The sequence below is a fragment of the Oreochromis niloticus genome, linkage group LG23 (genome assembly GCF_001858045.2).
Source record: "Oreochromis niloticus isolate F11D_XX linkage group LG23, O_niloticus_UMD_NMBU, whole genome shotgun sequence".
NCBI classification, from domain to species: Eukaryota; Metazoa; Chordata; class Actinopteri; order Cichliformes; family Cichlidae; genus Oreochromis; species Oreochromis niloticus.
The window spans coordinates 41,841,045-41,857,920 of record NC_031986.2 but is presented as its reverse complement, the minus strand read 5'-3'; the positions used below and the strand labels follow the sequence as shown (position 1 = coordinate 41,857,920).

Genomic DNA, 16,876 nt, shown 5'->3' with positions numbered 1-16,876 from the left:
AAAATGTTTAATTTATGTTCTATGTGCAAAAGCAAAACAAACAAACAAGCAAACAAAAAAACCCCAAATGACAGGAGTATGAAAAAAAAGGACAGACGACTGGGGCACAGAGGTTGTGTGAGCGAGGTTAAAATCAGGACATACATAACGGCTCTCTGACACCCTGACTGGCCACTCCTCAAGAACAAACAGTCCACCAGATGTTGAATGTCCCGCTTAAATCAACATCACAGACTGCTGAGAGGTGGAAAACAACGTGAGAGCCTGGACGTAGCTGCAGACACCTCACAGACACAAGGCAGAAATATGGTTTGCAAGCACCCGTGCACACACACAGAGGTCACTACACGAGGAATGCACTCAGACACCCACCACTGATGCTCAACATCGACCCCCATGCTGTGAAACATCGTTTACCCAGATTCTTGGCCTTTGGAAAATTACATTCTTTTCTAATGTCTGGGCTGTCCTGCGTGTCTCTGTGGCGTCTCGCTTTTGTATTTCTTTCAAATTAAACGCCAAATCTATTTTTCAGAAATAGACAGTTCATAGCAGGTGGCTACAAAAACTCACATTTTTTAGAGAATCATCGACAGAAATAAACTCAAACAGAAACAAGCTGCCTTTCATCTGTTTCTGATGATTTTTATCTATTAAGTTTTATCTTTCGTCTATCTGAAAATTGTAGTGTTGATTTAGCGGAGAGAGTTTTAAAGTTTAAAGGGATTAAAAACAAGTTTACTTTTTTTATTTTTTTAAACAGAAGGTCGGGCTAGTTGAATGCAACGTGTGTTGCTTACATCTTCAGAGAGGCTCTATGAGCTTCGGAGCTGAAGACTGATTGATGTGTATAATGTTTGGGTCTTGATCTTTACTCTGCATCTTTGATTTTACAGACACGGTTGTCTCTCCTTTCTTGATCATACAGTTTCTTTGCACAAAGACAGCTTTTTTGTGTAAGTGTGCCTCATCAGAAGATTTTAAATCAATCAAAATGTGACTGAAGGGCAGACTTTCAGCTTTTTTTAGCTGTCATGCCCAGATGTGTCCTGTACCCTTGGTACTCCATTACAAATGATACAGATAAAATATTTGGAGCGAATTCCACTTGTATTTGGTGACTACTGTTATAACAAAGATAGTAAAAACTTTAGGGAGGGTTGAATCTACAAGCTGGTACCTTCCTAAAAACAATGGATCGATACCAAAATGCCTGAAAGACCACAGAAGACAAAAAATGCATGATGACAGAATTATTTCAGTGGTTAAGAAAAATAATTTCACTCGTCTCTCGAGGAGACACGTGCATCACATTCTGCAATCTTAATGAATGCAAACCACTGAGTACCCTCAATAACAGCAAGTTCAGACTAGACTTAGCCAGAAAACACCTAAAACAACCTGCACAGTTCTGAAAACAATTTTTTGGTGAGATGGAATGAAGATTAACTTGAACCAAAATGATGGTAAGAGAAAAGACCTTATGACATGAAGAATACCACATCATCTGTCAAACATGATAGATTCACTCTTATAGCACGTTAGTCTGCCAGTGGAACGGAGCCACTAGTGTTTATTGGTGATGTGGCTGCTGATAGAAGTATCGGGATGAACTGCTGAGGTGTACAGGGCTATAGTCTGCTCAGATTCAGCCAAATGCTGCAAAACTGTCTGGTCAGTGCGTCACACTGCAATCCAAGAGTGTCTCAAAAAACAAAATGTGATGTTCTTTAATAACCAAGTGTTTCACCTGATCTCAGGTAGAGCAGCTTTTCAGATACTGAATGTAAATGCAGTGAAAGCCTAGCAGAACATCTCAAAGGAGGAAACGCAGAATTTGGTGATGTCCGTGGTTTCTAGACTTCAGGTCGTTAGTGAATGCAAAGGGTTTTAAAATCCTGATGATGTTATGAGCCTCTAAAAATGGGAGACTTTGCATAAAACGGCTTTAATTCCTAAACCGAAATACTTTTGATAAACCCTTTGAATTAAAACTTGATTTAAAATCCACTGTGCAGACAGAAATAAGCGTCATTGTTCAAAAACCAATGGATCTCATTGTACGCTGGAGAGAGACAAACCCACAAGAGAGAAAAACACTGTGGAATTCACATCACATTACACGGCAGGTTTGCAGTGAGCTCATATGCAGCGTTTGCTGTGATAGATTCTTGACTCTGAAGTGTTACATGTGTGATAATACGATGGGAGGGGTTGTAATGTAATGCAATGCTCTCCTATATGTTGGTCTGAAAGGCCAGACCCAAGATCATCACAGGGAGATCCACTGGAAGCTTCTTTGTACATTTGAGGGAAAACAAAGCTGAGAAAACATCCTTGTTATGTTTTAACAAACGTAAGACTCGAAAACAAGAGAGTAAGCTGGAAAGTTAGACGATTAGACTTCCTCTCTACTTAAAGTTTAAAATGTTCTTTTGGATGTTGAATCTTATTTACGGCTCAGTCAGATGATTCTGAACCTTGACTTGGTTGCCACTATGCCATTAGTTTGTGTCTCCTCTCTCATAGTTTTTGCTTTGTCCTGGTTGTTTTTTCTTTATGTTTTTCTTTCATCACTTTTCTTTGTCCTATTCTGATGACCGCCTTCCTACAAGATGCTGGTGCTTTATGAATAAAACCGATTAAAACCAAAATAAAGTACCTGATACTATGAAGGACACATGGTATCAAAGCTTGATCAGAGATCTTTAAATAAGGACCGAAATCACTGCAGAAGAACCAGTTGTGTTATTTCATTGCTTTCTTTTACCTGCCAAACCCGGTGCCTTGTTTTATTCACAGTGCAAGTACAGCCCTGATTTTAATCCAATATTCAGATTTTAGTAGCATTTGTAGCCTTGAGCTGTTTGCACAGATGAGGTGGAAATGGTGGCTCACTTCTTTCTAACTCAGCACCTTCAGAATGCAAATCCTCATCCTCTGCGTGAGGTCAGCTCTGCATGATGTTGAAACAACATAAAAATCGCACATACACAGACATGCAGTGAAGCAAATTATGTCTCCTGGCTCCCAAACTCTGAAACTCTGTAACCACATTTAGAAGAAACCAAGTGAAGACCTAACCCTGATTTGTTCCCTGATGAAGCTGCAGAAGAGGAACACCGTGAAGAAAATCAGCCAATGATAACAGCCCAGTAGATCAGGTGATTAAATGCTTTGAGAGAAAAAAAAACCCCTTTAAACTTAGTTGATATAAATTTCAACACAACACAATGAGAAGTCTGAAGACCAACAACTATATGCCTGTTTGTTCATGCAGCCTTATCTCACCTCTGCCTCCCAGACGGTGGTATCCTCTGGAGGAGATGAAATCCAATAATTATGAAACATATTCTCCCTCCTGAGTTGGGACATCTGCGACTTGAGAAACCTCAGTCAGACCAGGCTGTACTCACAGCTCCTCACATGTCCTTTAAACCCAGTGAACAGCAGCACGACCAGCTGTCGTCATAGATGAAACACACGTCCCATTCAGGATTCTCATCTGCTGCATTCCACTCATATAATACGGATAAACCACCCACAGGTGCAAAATTAAGAAATCCATACGCATGGAATTGGGCCTTTTAGTGAGCGCGCAGCAGTGCACATGTGCATCTGCATCATGTGCATACATTCATGACTAAAATGTAGGCTTCAGATGTTTATCAGCTGCAGATGTAGAGTTTGCAAGCCTAAAGTATGATCATCACTGTGGTTGTTCACTTTACTGGTCATGCACAGATCTCTAAGATCTACCATACTTTGGAAATTATTAACAGTTACTCTTTGGTGATTTGTTAATATAAGAATAAGCCAATGGCTCACTCAGAGAGAATGACTCTATCACTTCCTAATAAGCATTAATTGAGAGGTTATTGAGGCCTAGGTGTTTTAAAATATGCTTTCTTTTGGAATCAGGCATTCATTAACGTTTTATGACTAAAAAAGAGAAAAAATGTGACTAATATCAGTAAGTAACAAGTTAGTGGAGTGGTATGTTTACCTTAAATATAAATCAGTAAAGCTAAAAGAAAAAGTTGATGTTTCTGGTTTACTGCTGATACTTTTGCTCCACCATTGCAGGACTTCACCGTCACTGGGTTTGATCGAGCAAAAAACTCTCTGCAAATGAAAAAAAAGGTTACACCGGGACAAAAAATGTCTGTCTGTTTGTGAACGATATATTCTTTAAAATAAGCATTAGTACCATTTAGGCAGAACCTGCTTGCACAGAAATGGTAGATTCATTTTATCAATGGTGGTTCACCTGCTAGGTGTTAGGAGACCTGGGTCGTCGACCCAGAGTTTTGAGTTTTCATTATTATTGAACTTTTTGTTTCTAGTCTTTTGGTTTCTTTGTTGGAGTTCTGCCTCCTGGTTTCTGTCTGTGTTTCATAGTTGCTCTGTCTCCCCTGTCTGCTGTGTCCCCTTGTCAAGTCCGCATCTCTGTGTTATGTTTCCTGTTTTACTTTGAAAGTCTGTGTCTCATGTTAATGTATCTGGTTTTGCTTCCCTTGTCTCGTTAGCCCTGATTTGCCCCAGCTGTGTTTCCCTCCTGTCTCCCATTCCCTGATTGCTCCCTCGGTGTATTTAAGCCCTGTGTTTTGTTTTGTCTGTGTCGTGATTGCCATCATCCTACACTGTGTGTTCGGTCCACCTGTCTGCCAGTTAGTTATCTGTATTCTCAGTTTGTTTGTTCTGCCTTGCCATCCAGCAATAAAGCTGAGTTTGAGTTTACATTTGCCTCCGAGTGTCTGCACTTTGGGTCCTCCATACCACCACTCCTGCCTGCACACAGCCTTCACATGACACTAGGAAGTGGACTAGCTTCAGAAAAAAGGCACGCACACATATACACCACACAAAAAATGTTTATCCTATGCAATGACCATGCGCTTATACATGTAGCCAACCACCCACATTTCACACATCAAGCAGTTTTCCTCATTAAACTGCCAGCACGAGTGCTCGATGCAGCCTTTTCATGTCACCCTTCCACAGAAGAATAAAAAACAGCCTTCCTCACATAAACAATTCTCTCCCTCGACTCTTTCTGTGGCTCTTTCATGACCTTAATGGGTCGTTAGTGAGAGACTCGTAAAAGGCTTGACTCCTACTGAGAGGGCTTTCTTACTTTTCAGTGCTGCACAGCAAATCTGGCTTTTCTAATGGATTTCTGAAAGGGCAATTACGGTTCAAATGAACTGTGGTATTAACCGAATACCGCTTCCTCCTGTGTTTTAAAGTTTTAAAGTACACTGTAAATAAAACTGGTGGCATTGTTGAGACTGTAGGTGTTTCAATCTCCTGTTGTGTCTAAAAAGATATGGCAATGAAAGCGAGCGGAAACAATTGGATAAGAGGAGAACATGATGCGAAGATGCACTGAAAACAATTAGAGGATGGCCTTGGGCTTATTTGAAATGTGCTCTGCATCCAGGAAGGAAGTTTAACATCAAATATTCACTCACACTGTGGCACATAGGCATGAGCATCTGCTCTCGACCCTTTGACAGATGAGAGCTGGACAATAAAAGGGAAAACACATGCAGTTTGCTGTTAGGGAAACACCGGAGCAGCCATATACTGTACACACATAGTGTAACCTCTCTGAAACACAGGACCCCCCACAAATTTCCTCACCAAGAATGAAACCACATCCGTGTTTTTTCCTAGAATCTGCCTTCTCAGTGAGTCATCAAAGTGATCGTTTATACTCGGGCTTAATACAGGGTCTGTTCGTGTGAGACTGCTGGTTAAACATATGTTTATGAGGTTTATGCTTTACTTCTACTGACTTTAAAATCTGTGACATGCTGTATGTTGGTATAATAAAGGCTTGAGCTGTATGTGTAAATACACCTGCAGAGCGGCGGTGTTTCTACAGCGCTCTTTTAAACCCTGTAAACACATGTAAATACTGCGGGAAGGAAAACAAGACAAATAAGGCAACTAATGATAATTTAAATATTTGCAATTAGTCCTGAAACACCACACAGAGCCCAGGCATGACTTGTGGATTAAGTACTGCAGTTTCTACACTCTTGTGTACTTTCAAATGCTACAGCCTGCATAATCTTTCAGATGTGCAAACAGAGCCAGCTGAGGAATGTGAAACAAATGTGCAGCCGTTAGATCTGCAAGGCTTCAGATGAAAAAGCAGCAAGAGCAAAGTGAAGAAATTCTTCACCGGCATGAAATCTATATTCTCTCAGCAGTGATCTTTTAATTTCCTCAGCAGTCAAAACCAGACTAATTGGAGGTTAGAGAGGCTGATGATCTGTATACAAACTAAAAAAACACTGGTAATCTGTTTCCTCTGCTTTTTAGAAGTAATTATCATTGACTTTTTGTTCTCCTCCCGCTCTCTCTGTCCATCTACAGCACTTCCTCTTCTGACTTTTATCAATCTCCAAACTGCGAAAAATAAAATCTTGTTTCCACGATCTTAAATATCATTTCACTGAGGTTTGTTCTGGATTATCTCATCTAGGATGCTTATTTCTTCTGGCCCTGTCGTTTATCTGCATGTGTCTCCCCTTGGGGTGAGGTACTGTAACCACACTAGAAGCAGAGATCGAGGCTGATGAAAGGCTGAGGGATAGGCGTCGCTCTTCTGTCTAACCACTGGGTTGGGCTTGTTGGTCAGGCCATAAGCATCACCTTCCTGGCATTCACTGACACACGCGAGCTTTCACACACATACACAAACAAAAGGATTATATTTAGATAAAGAAAAACAGAGCAGGGGTGATTTATTTTTTATTCCTTGTAAACACATGTGCAGAGGAAGGGATAGTGGATATATTGGACAAAGGATGGTAAAAATTGAGCTGCCAGGCAGGAAGCAAAGAGGAAGGCGATCACAGAGAAGGTACGGGGATGTAGTGAGAGACGACACGCAGATGGTTGGTGTGACAGAGGCGAGTGAGATGAAGGCAGAAGATCTGCTGTGGCGACCCCTAAAGGGAGCAACCGATGAAAAAGCAGAAGAAGAAGAAATCTATTAACGGATGAAATTCATGAACACACTGAGCACAAAGTTTCTCACTTTCTTTGCAACATTTTCATGGCAGCGAAAAGTACTAATTTTAAAAGGCTATTGTGTTTTTATTTATCTACAATGATTTTTTACACTTATTAAACTTTTTTTTCCCATTTAGACTGAAGTAAAGATATTTCTGCTGTCAGTGGAGCAGATTTGGTGTCTTTGTGGTCCACTTTACCCATTTACTGGCTTTTATTCTCGCTTATTCTCTTTTATTTGATGAGATATTGTGTCAGAGATTCACAGAGAGGAAGGTTTATTAGTTAAAATTTAATTTGTTTATACTCGTTTAGAAGAACAATGTTTTTTGTCAATTAAACAACTTAGTGTTGAGGAAAAGGTGTGCAGAATGTGCACAATCCTTTTCAGTCTCCACATATTTTAATCTTTCACATCAAACATAGATAAACTTTGCTTACAACAGAGAACACACTATATAATTACACTGTAGGTAATCTAGGTTAAAAGTCAGCCTGTGTTTGTTGGTCTCTGTCTGAAGAAGGGAGGCACAAAATATTCTCACACAGGTGTTTTGGCATGAAAATAATCGTAAAAGTGAAATGCATTTCTCGTAACCTCCACATGCTTTTGATTTCACTGCTGCTTTGGTTCCCCCGAGTCCGTCACTAAAGGATTTTAAGTATGCACATGCATCTAAGCATCTTGTTTTATTTATATATGGTATAGGGGTGGGAAATGGTATTAAATTCTTCTTCTAAACCCAAAGAGAACAAAGACACTGTGGTAACATTAGACACCACGTCGTGCTTTTGACGTTGCTACACAGTTGATGGCTCACCAGAGGTCCACCAATGAGAGAGGGGGCTCTGTCTCACACCCACGCTGCTCAGATCTGCTGGAGGTATGCTGAAGGCGTGGACAGATTATCAGAGGTTGACCCCCAGGGGCACGAAGATGCAAAAGCCTTCAACTCACACAGGAGAAAGAGCTCCAGATTCACATCTCTTTGGGATTTTTTCACTGCCCCGTGCGCATTTCGAAAGACTTTGTCGATGCGCTTCTTCGGATCTGTTTTGTGTCAACACACTTTCACTCCCACTTCATCATGCTTGATAAGAAGCATGTTTTAATGCATTGGGTCCCCCCTCTAGTGTGATTTCTCAACTTGCAGCACAGCATCTTTGTTGGCATGTCTGCATAAATCTGAATAAATCACAAGATTTTTGATCAAGAAAACAGAAGTTTGTGTTCCTGCATAGGGCTCGTGTTGTATTTTCATTTTTTACATTTTGTTTTCAGTAGCTGTTTGGTTTGGTTTTGGAAAACGTCACTGTTAGGGTTAAAATGCCCCTTTTTACACAAGATGTGTTAGAAGGAACACTTCTCCTGTTTGCAAAAAGCTCTGCTTTGTCACCTCCACAACGATAAACGCTGGGGTAATGATGCCACAAGCAGAAAACACCTGGCTGAGATCAGACTTATACCAGTACCACTGCCAAAGTAGTCTAAAATGTGAATATGAAATAAACAGAAAAGATCAGTGATACAAGCAGTAATACTTAGAATTTAAAGTGATTTGATTTATTGATGTAGATGATTTATTGATCTTGAAACAGGAAACAAAGTAGGTTAATGTATTTTTAAGCTCATGATACATTTATAAGTATATATTTATTGTGAATTGTACATTTTATTCTGTGTTTTACAAATGATTTTTCTTCTTAGTGACAATCTGCGTGCCTTTCCTGCCTCCTAGTGCTGGATAGGGCTGGCATTAAGAGTACACTGGCTTGTGACCAGTGTCATTGATTAGTCATTAAAAATTAAACGTAATCTAGGTAACTGAACCATAAATTCACAGGAGGAAGAACCTAGAAAATGTATATTTAGCTTATGAAATATGTACTCCAGTATTCAAAGCCAGTATTTGTAATGTTTACCATAAAGACGAAGAGACCTCTATATAGTAACTAACAAAACATGGCAACAGGTAGCCTATGATTAAAAAATTATTATTGTGTCACGCAAGGCTCAAGGCTTCACAGAAGTGATATTTCCCCACAAGCACACAGGGGCATCTCTCCATCTGGATGTTTAAAAGGCAGATTACCAACACTCACTTCCACGCTGACACAACATGTTTTCATTGGATTCACTCCACTGCCTCGATCCACACTGTCTGACTGCTTGATTGTTCATTGCCCAACTAATGTAAAGTCATGACTCAATGGGCCAGTTTTCCCCTGCCCTCATTTTTGTCCACTTTTATTTGAAGCACAAATTTACAGCGAGACGTTTAGCTGCAGATTGTAAAGATTCTGAATATTTTTTCATGACTGTGTTTACTTTTTACATTTTTATATTAATTCAATAAGTTCGATCATCACTTTTTTTATTTAACCTTCTAGGGAAGGTTCAAAGTCTCTTACAAGAATGTCCTGGCCAGGACGGACAGCAGTATGATCATATGTTGCATAAAATAAGAACACATGCATCCAAATCCATACACCAGTTAATGAGTCTAATGTGTTGTTTTAAATATCACTGTTTGGCTGAAGTGTGAGGAAACGCTTTGGTGTTTTCTTAAAAATCCATCGTCTTGATTGGTAGTTCATACCTAAACCTGTTATCACCGCGTAAATAAAACCCTCTGCAGTGCAGCAGCTCTTCTGTAAAGAGGGATGTGGATGATCTGTTCTCCTTCTCCTCGCTCACTCAGAGCTGGGATAAACGTTAGTCTCCGCCCTCGAACCTCCAGCCAATCGTGCTTGAATATTCAAATTAGTCACCAATAAAGATGACCTGTAGCGGCAACTGTGACAGACCATAAGCAACTTCACTCCTCAGCTCCAGCTTCACACCACTTTCTGATCGGTCCAACAACAACTGGATCTACAACTGCTCCACCAGCATCCAGCAACATTTCGAAGAAACACATCAATAAGATGGGAAAACAAAATATCTGCTTTTTAACTGCTTGGATAATTTTGGGAAAAATCTTTGCAACTTTTTCTTCAGACCTTGAATCCAACACCACCGCTTTTGGTAAGATCGACTTATGTGGCTGAGATACTTTTTATTTATTTTAAATTATTATTATTATCATATTACCCCAATGCTGCTCCGTTTAAGTAAATGGATGCAGGTTAATTAATGCGCGCTGCACCGTGTTGACCGGTAATAACCCCGTAATAAGCGGACGGAGTTTAGGTCTTTAGCTCCATGTGTGAATACGGCCAAGAGGCTTTTGTCCGAGGAAAGAGGAGTAAAGCAGAAGGCATTAACACAGGAAAAACTAAAAGCAAAAAATATTCGCACATTTATTTTCCCAGTTTTATTATAAAACATGAAAAATAGAGTAGAAAAACACGATGCTCATATTTAATTACGTTACAACGCAAATTCAATTTCACAGTCTGTCTCATAGGGAGAAAGTTATTATTATTTACTTTACAAGATCCAGTTTTATTTCCAGAAAACCCACATTCTTCATTTTTTCAGCCGTCACGAAACTTTTAAAACTTGTGCTGGTGGGAATTCAGGAGACAAAAGGGGGCGACACCGTCACGCTTTACACTCCTACTGCTCCACCGCTCACAATGCTTTATGCATCAGCAGTCCAAGGCGTAAGAATGATGCTGATTCACTTAATTAAAAAACATTGTAGCCTTATTGTTTTGTCTTTTTTTTTGTCTTTTCATTATTGAAAAGCTGCACTTAACTGGAACTTAAAAAGTGTGTCTTTGTCTCACCTGTCAACAGACACCCGCTTTTCTGTCATATCATAACAATCTAGCACTGCTTGTTTGTGTGTGTTGTAACAGCAAACGAGACAGTCACCATTGATCAACTGCTGAATACCACTGAATGGCTCACCGACTACACCGACATCGTGTCCAAGTTCTCCCTGCGCACCGCAGACACCCCGGATGATGACATGTGTTACATAGTACCCGGGAGGCCGGAAACCATCAAGGAGTGCAACTTTAATCCAGAAACACAGACCTTCATTGTGATACACGGCTGGACGGTATGTCACACTGAGCACACTTGACAGCGATGTTTTGCTCTTTGCAAATGACAGAAATACTTTGTTCTGATGTTGAAAAACCAAACCTACCAATTTTACTATTATTTTTGGTGCAGAATTGTAAACTTAATACAAAGCTACACTTGTAAGAGAAAACAGGCTGGGAAAGGAATGATAGGAAGTCCATGCATTTTCTGTTCTAATGTGATTTATGGCCAGTCAGGCAGCAAAATTTGAACCTGATGATGCTTTGGCTGCTCTCCAACCACAGGACACAGAGCTAGGGCGAAGACCAGAATAAATCACGCCATACTGCAGTTGACCTCACACTAGCGTGACCTTTTGTTTGTGTGTGTTCCTGTAGGTAACAGGGATGTTTGAGAGCTGGGTGCCCAAGCTGGTGTCTGCTCTGTACGACCGTGTGCCCACTGCTAATGTGATTGTGGTGGACTGGCTGACCCGAGCCAATCAGCACTACCCGACCTCTGCCGCCTACACCAAACTAGTGGGTCGTGATGTCGCCAAGTTTGTTACCTGGATACAAGTGAGTGCTCTAACAGAAAAGCAGTGGTTGACAGCTGACTTAACACATTTTTTTTTCTTTTCGGATGGCCATATTACCACAGCGCTGACATGTCGTCAGTGTACTGCCAGAGAAAGTTGCTTTACATGATGTAATGTTTTGTACCTCGTGGTGCTGCTGCGGATATGTTTTCCTACTGGTTATGATTTTAAATGCCAATAAAAGCATTTTATGACCGCGTTTGTGGCTCACAGCAGCGTCTCCTAACAAGGCTTAGTGGTTTGAACAAGGCTAAAAGGGGAACTGGCGTGAAGAATGTTGTCATCTGTTTACATGAAGCTTGCAAAGATTTAGCAAACCCCAAATTACATAAAATGATCCCTTTTTTTGGAGGATTTCCAAAATTCTATGAACATTTGGAAAATCTATAACCTACAGATAGTTTTGATCCCTTTTGCAAGTCTGCAGGATTCTCTGCAAACTGTTTTAAGGGAGTGTAATATGTTCTTCTGATGCATTTCTTACCTTTCAGAACGAGCTGCAGTTGCCCTGGGACAGAGTTCATCTGCTGGGTTATAGTCTGGGAGCGCATGTTGCTGGAATTGCCGGAGACCTTACCAACCACAAAATCAGCCGGATCACAGGTAAGAGCATTAAGATATCAAACGGATTATTATCTGCTCACATTATAGATTTATTAGCACAATGGGTCATTGTTGCCCTCTGTTCTGACTGACAGCACAGTCTCACACAACTGCATCATTACAGTTAAGATTGTGTAAGGTGTTTTAGCTGTAAGCACTGTGACCTGTTGTCAAATACCATTAAATACTAAATTTAGTGTAAGTGCCTGTGTGTGTAAACATACCATACCATATGTATGAGTATTTTTTTCCAGTGCCGCTCTCAAAGGCACCTCGGCATGCCAGTGAAACATAATCTGGGCATGCGTGTGTATCTACATCTACTGAGCTCCTGCCAGCTAGTGGCTCCAGGTTTTTTTTTGGTGCAGTAAAAGGCCAAAATACTTTAATGTGCAGCTCTGTTAGTAAATCTACCTATAAAAGTGATCGCTTTCTTCTAGTACATCCAAATCTCTCCATATTTTCTTTGTGACACAGTAAATAAACGTGAATCCCTCTTTTTCTCCAGGTCTGGATCCCGCCGGCCCCACGTTCGAGCATGCGGATGAACAGAGCACACTGTCCCGAGGCGATGCCCAGTTTGTGGATGTCCTGCACACCAACACCAGGGGCTCCCCGGACCGCAGTATCGGCATCCAGAGACCAGTGGGTCACATAGATATTTACCCCAACGGAGGCACCTTCCAGCCAGGCTGCGACATCCAGAACACTTTGATGGGAATTGCATTAGAAGGAATCAAAGGCCTCCAAAGTATGACATACAAACCCTCCCTGCTTTTTGCTCTTGACTGCACTTTTACAAATATTCACTTTGAAGTACTTTGTTTAGGTTTGATTTGATTACTGATGATAACAAACAGCCAAATACAAATATAACCTGGATTCATATCAGCATAAGCAGCATCACATAATTTTTGCTCTACAACACCAAGAATGACTTTGTGTTTATGTTCAGTATAATGAGCAAAAACAGAAGATAATGGTGATCGGTTAAATTGTATAAACGATCGGTTTAACAAACAGTGTAACAGTGTTGTGGAACATAATAAGTTCTTGTAAGTTTACGTGGCATCAACAGACACTCTGACTGTTTAAAAGCTTTCAGGGCCGCAGCTAAAGCGTGTTTGCCTCCAGTCATAACAGACTTGCACTGTGACAGAGATTAAAGTGCCTCTTGATGTTCTGCCCCCTCAGCTGTTGTATTTTAACAGAGCAGAGCACAACTAAGTGGGAAATGGCTTCTGGGTCAGCATGTGTTAAAAAACCAGTAAAAGTCCAACACGAGGAAGTAATTTTCCATGTTTGCATGATGTTATCTGGGCGACGTGCAGAAACCTTACACGTTCTTTGCTCTCTGTTTCGCAGATATGGACCAGCTTGTCAAATGCTCCCACGAGCGCTCCATCCACCTGTTCATCGACTCTCTGCTGAACATTGAGCAGCAGAGCGTGGCCTTCCGATGCAACTCCAAAGACACCTTCAACAAGGGAATGTGCCTCAGCTGCAGGAAGAACCGCTGCAACAAGATCGGCTACAATGTGAAAAAAGTCCGCACGGCCCGCAGCACAAGGATGTACCTCAAGACTCGTGGAATGATGCCTTTCAAAGGTAAAAACCAGGAAAAAGGACGTGCATGTGAAAAGATTTGAGTATCTGTTTTAAGTTCTATTAAAGTAGAATGAATGGATGCTCCCTGCAGTGCAAAAGAGATTAAATTTAACATTTAACAACTGAAGAAAATTCCAGCTGGTTTTATGTACTTTATGGAGGATTACAATGATTTAAGCCATTCACATACTTTATTAAAGTAATCCTCAGTCTATGAGCTACTGTTCTGTGGTGTTCTTAGTGTGCATGTGGTTGCCTGAAGCTGGAATTACTGGTAGTACTGGTAGTGTTGCTGTGCACAATTTGTGGACCAGGAAAGGTGACACTTACTGCAACGACACGTGTACAAAAAGTATCACGCACTCAGAAGGCTACGAGAAGGTGTCATGGGTGTTTCGTTTGCTAGAGGGGATGTTAAGGAAAAGTGAGACCAGTGCACACCACCAATGGAAAAGTTTATTGACACAAGCCAACAGTGTTATTGTTAGAAGCTTGGTGTCTACAGCTTAGCATGTTTTGTAGATATATAGGGTCTCCAACATGGATCAAGCCTCATTCGCCACTCAGTGACTTTTTTCAACAAAGATCTTTATCGAATGTTTCCTCTAATCTGGTACACGTCTTGAGCCGTGTCTGGGAAACTGGCTGTTAGTCATATATGTGGCTTTGCAAATGAAACCAGCCAGGATTTAGCGCAAATCCGTGTTTTAAATGCCAGTCTGTAAAGGTCACACTGAGATAGAGAAAGGTCCAGGTTACATAATCTTTTCTAGTGATAAACAAACTTGGAGCAGTCAAATAAGAGAAGTGGGCTAATCTCTAACAACCGGATTCCCCCTTCTTGCAGTTTTCCACTACCAGGTGAAGGCACATTTCTTCAGCCAGAACCAGCAGAGCTTCACGGAGCAGCCAATGAAGATTTCCCTGTATGGAACAAATGGAGAGAAGGAAGATATTGCTTTTGTTCTGTGAGTACATTAAACAGCATACATATTTACATTTATAACTTTAAAACCAAGTTTGCAAAGACGTGCACATGTGGATTACAAGAAAAGGTAGACAAATCTAACAATCTGTGTAGAGAACCTTCAAATCTGAGCAGCTTCTCTTCTCTTAACCTTGCAGACCATCCCTGAACAGTAACACCACTCAATCCTTCCTCATCACCACCGACACGGATATCGGAGACCTGATGATCGTGAAGCTGCGCTGGGAGCGGGATGCGTTCATCAGCTGGTCAAACTGGTGGGGCAGCACCAAGTTCAACATCCGAAAACTTCGCATCAAGTGTGGAGAGACTCAGTCCAAGTAAGTTCAGACCTGCTGACATTTATGCACTGCAGTCTTGTGACGGAAAAATAATCATTTAGGATGATAATAATGTTTTTTCTCTCTCTGTGTATTCAGGGTGATCTTTACTGCAAAGGACGGAGAGTTTGTTGACCTCACTAGGGGAGGAGAGAACGCCGTCTTTGTCAAGTCAAAGGAAGACAACCAGAGCCGTAAAGAAAAACTGTAAGTTAAAGACAGTGAAACTTTAAGGGTTTGCCTAAATGTAAAAAGTAGATTTATCTTGTTAGAGAGATGTAGAGAACTCAATTTTCCCTGAGCTGATAAATCATGAGGAAGATGAGTGGAAAAATGAGTAAATCAAACCTGAACCACAGAAATACATAATTAAACTTGAATTAGCAGTTAAAAATGTATTAGACTTTTAGGCAGAGACATTAGGCAGTTCAAGGGCGATTGAGCAGGTTTAGACATGCAAAGAGGAGAATTACTGGATGTATTAAGAGGAGGATATTGAAAAAGGAGTTGCCAGGCAAGATGAAAGGAGGACGGCCCAAAGATGTTTGTGGATGTGGTGAGAGAGGGCAAGCAGGTGGTTGGCGTGACAGAGGAAACTGTGGAGGCCAGGAGGAGATGAAATCTGAAAACAAGAACAACAAGAATAAAATATTTATCACATTTGAATCCTATAGATAGCATTCTTTAGGTCCTGCGAGCTTTGTTTTTGTATTATCAAAGGCAAGATGTCTCATTTTACTCTTCTTCTTTCCAGGGCGAACAAGCTTAAAACGAAGGGCAGCCTCTTTGGGCAGCAGGACGCTTGAAGTTGCACTCAAACACCCACCGCGCGTATCATCTGTCCCTTCACACGTAGCCAAAGATGGGCAGCGCACAGCAACGCTGGGAAAGTCTTCGCAAATAACTGGACACATATGAGATTTGCTGTGTTTTTTTCTTCTTCTCCTGCTCTTCTTGTATTTACTGAACTTCCCGTGCAACCAACTTAACCTCATCCACAGTGCTAGAAATCCCGCTGCTGAAGCAGGTTTCTTCTTGATGATGTGCTGACATTTTTAAGTAGCTTGAACTGCTTTGTAATCATTATTTTTGCTTTTTGTATCCTATATGTACTGTTTATACCGACTTTGATATACTTGCAATGACAGAAGCGATGTGTTTTCTGAGCCTTTGTGAACTTGGATTATTATTGATGTTTAAATAATCCAGAGTGATAGGCATAATTTAGGCACATCTTTGTTCGTTTTTATGTTTTTTAAATGTCCAAAGTGATTATTTTGTGCCCAACATTTGTCTTTACTTAACCACTAATTGCCAACAATCAACAGGGACCAAAGAAGCATTTACAGTCTACTGAATGGAGAATCACAGTGGTCTTTGTAAATACCTTAATCAGTATCTTTTCAAATATGAGCTACATGGTAATATCTGATCTTTTGAAGTCTTGCTTGTTCGTTGATTTTGTTGGTTATTGTGTCACTGGTCACTTTAAAAGGCTCTCCGCCCCTCGAAGCAGTTCAGATGTTAAGGTCATCGAGCTTGCACTCCAATAAGGATATGCATTTTTTTAGTTTTGGTAAACTGATCAAATTTTAAAGGATAAGTGCGCCTCTCGGTCAACAGCATCTCACCTGAAACAGTTTACCTCATTTCACTAAATTATACCCATATACTAAAAGGTCAAACATTACAAAAAATCACCCAAGCCTTTATGATTTGTGATGGACTGACATAAACGACAGCCATAATAC

General features: G+C 40.7%; 1 protein-coding gene across 1 annotated transcript; it reads left to right on the top strand.

The window, feature by feature from the left end:
* Positions 1-9,831: 9,831 nt before the first annotated feature.
* On the top strand, positions 9,832-16,557 carry lpla (lipoprotein lipase a). Its single transcript, NM_001279753.1, is given in 10 exon segments — positions 9,832-10,057; positions 10,837-11,042; positions 11,407-11,586; positions 12,098-12,209; positions 12,718-12,960; positions 13,575-13,817; positions 14,665-14,785; positions 14,943-15,125; positions 15,225-15,332; positions 15,880-16,557. Coding segments are annotated over 10 exon segments (1,548 nt in total). The 5' UTR covers positions 9,832-9,957; the 3' UTR covers positions 15,932-16,557.
* The last annotated feature ends 319 nt before the right edge of the window (positions 16,558-16,876 follow it).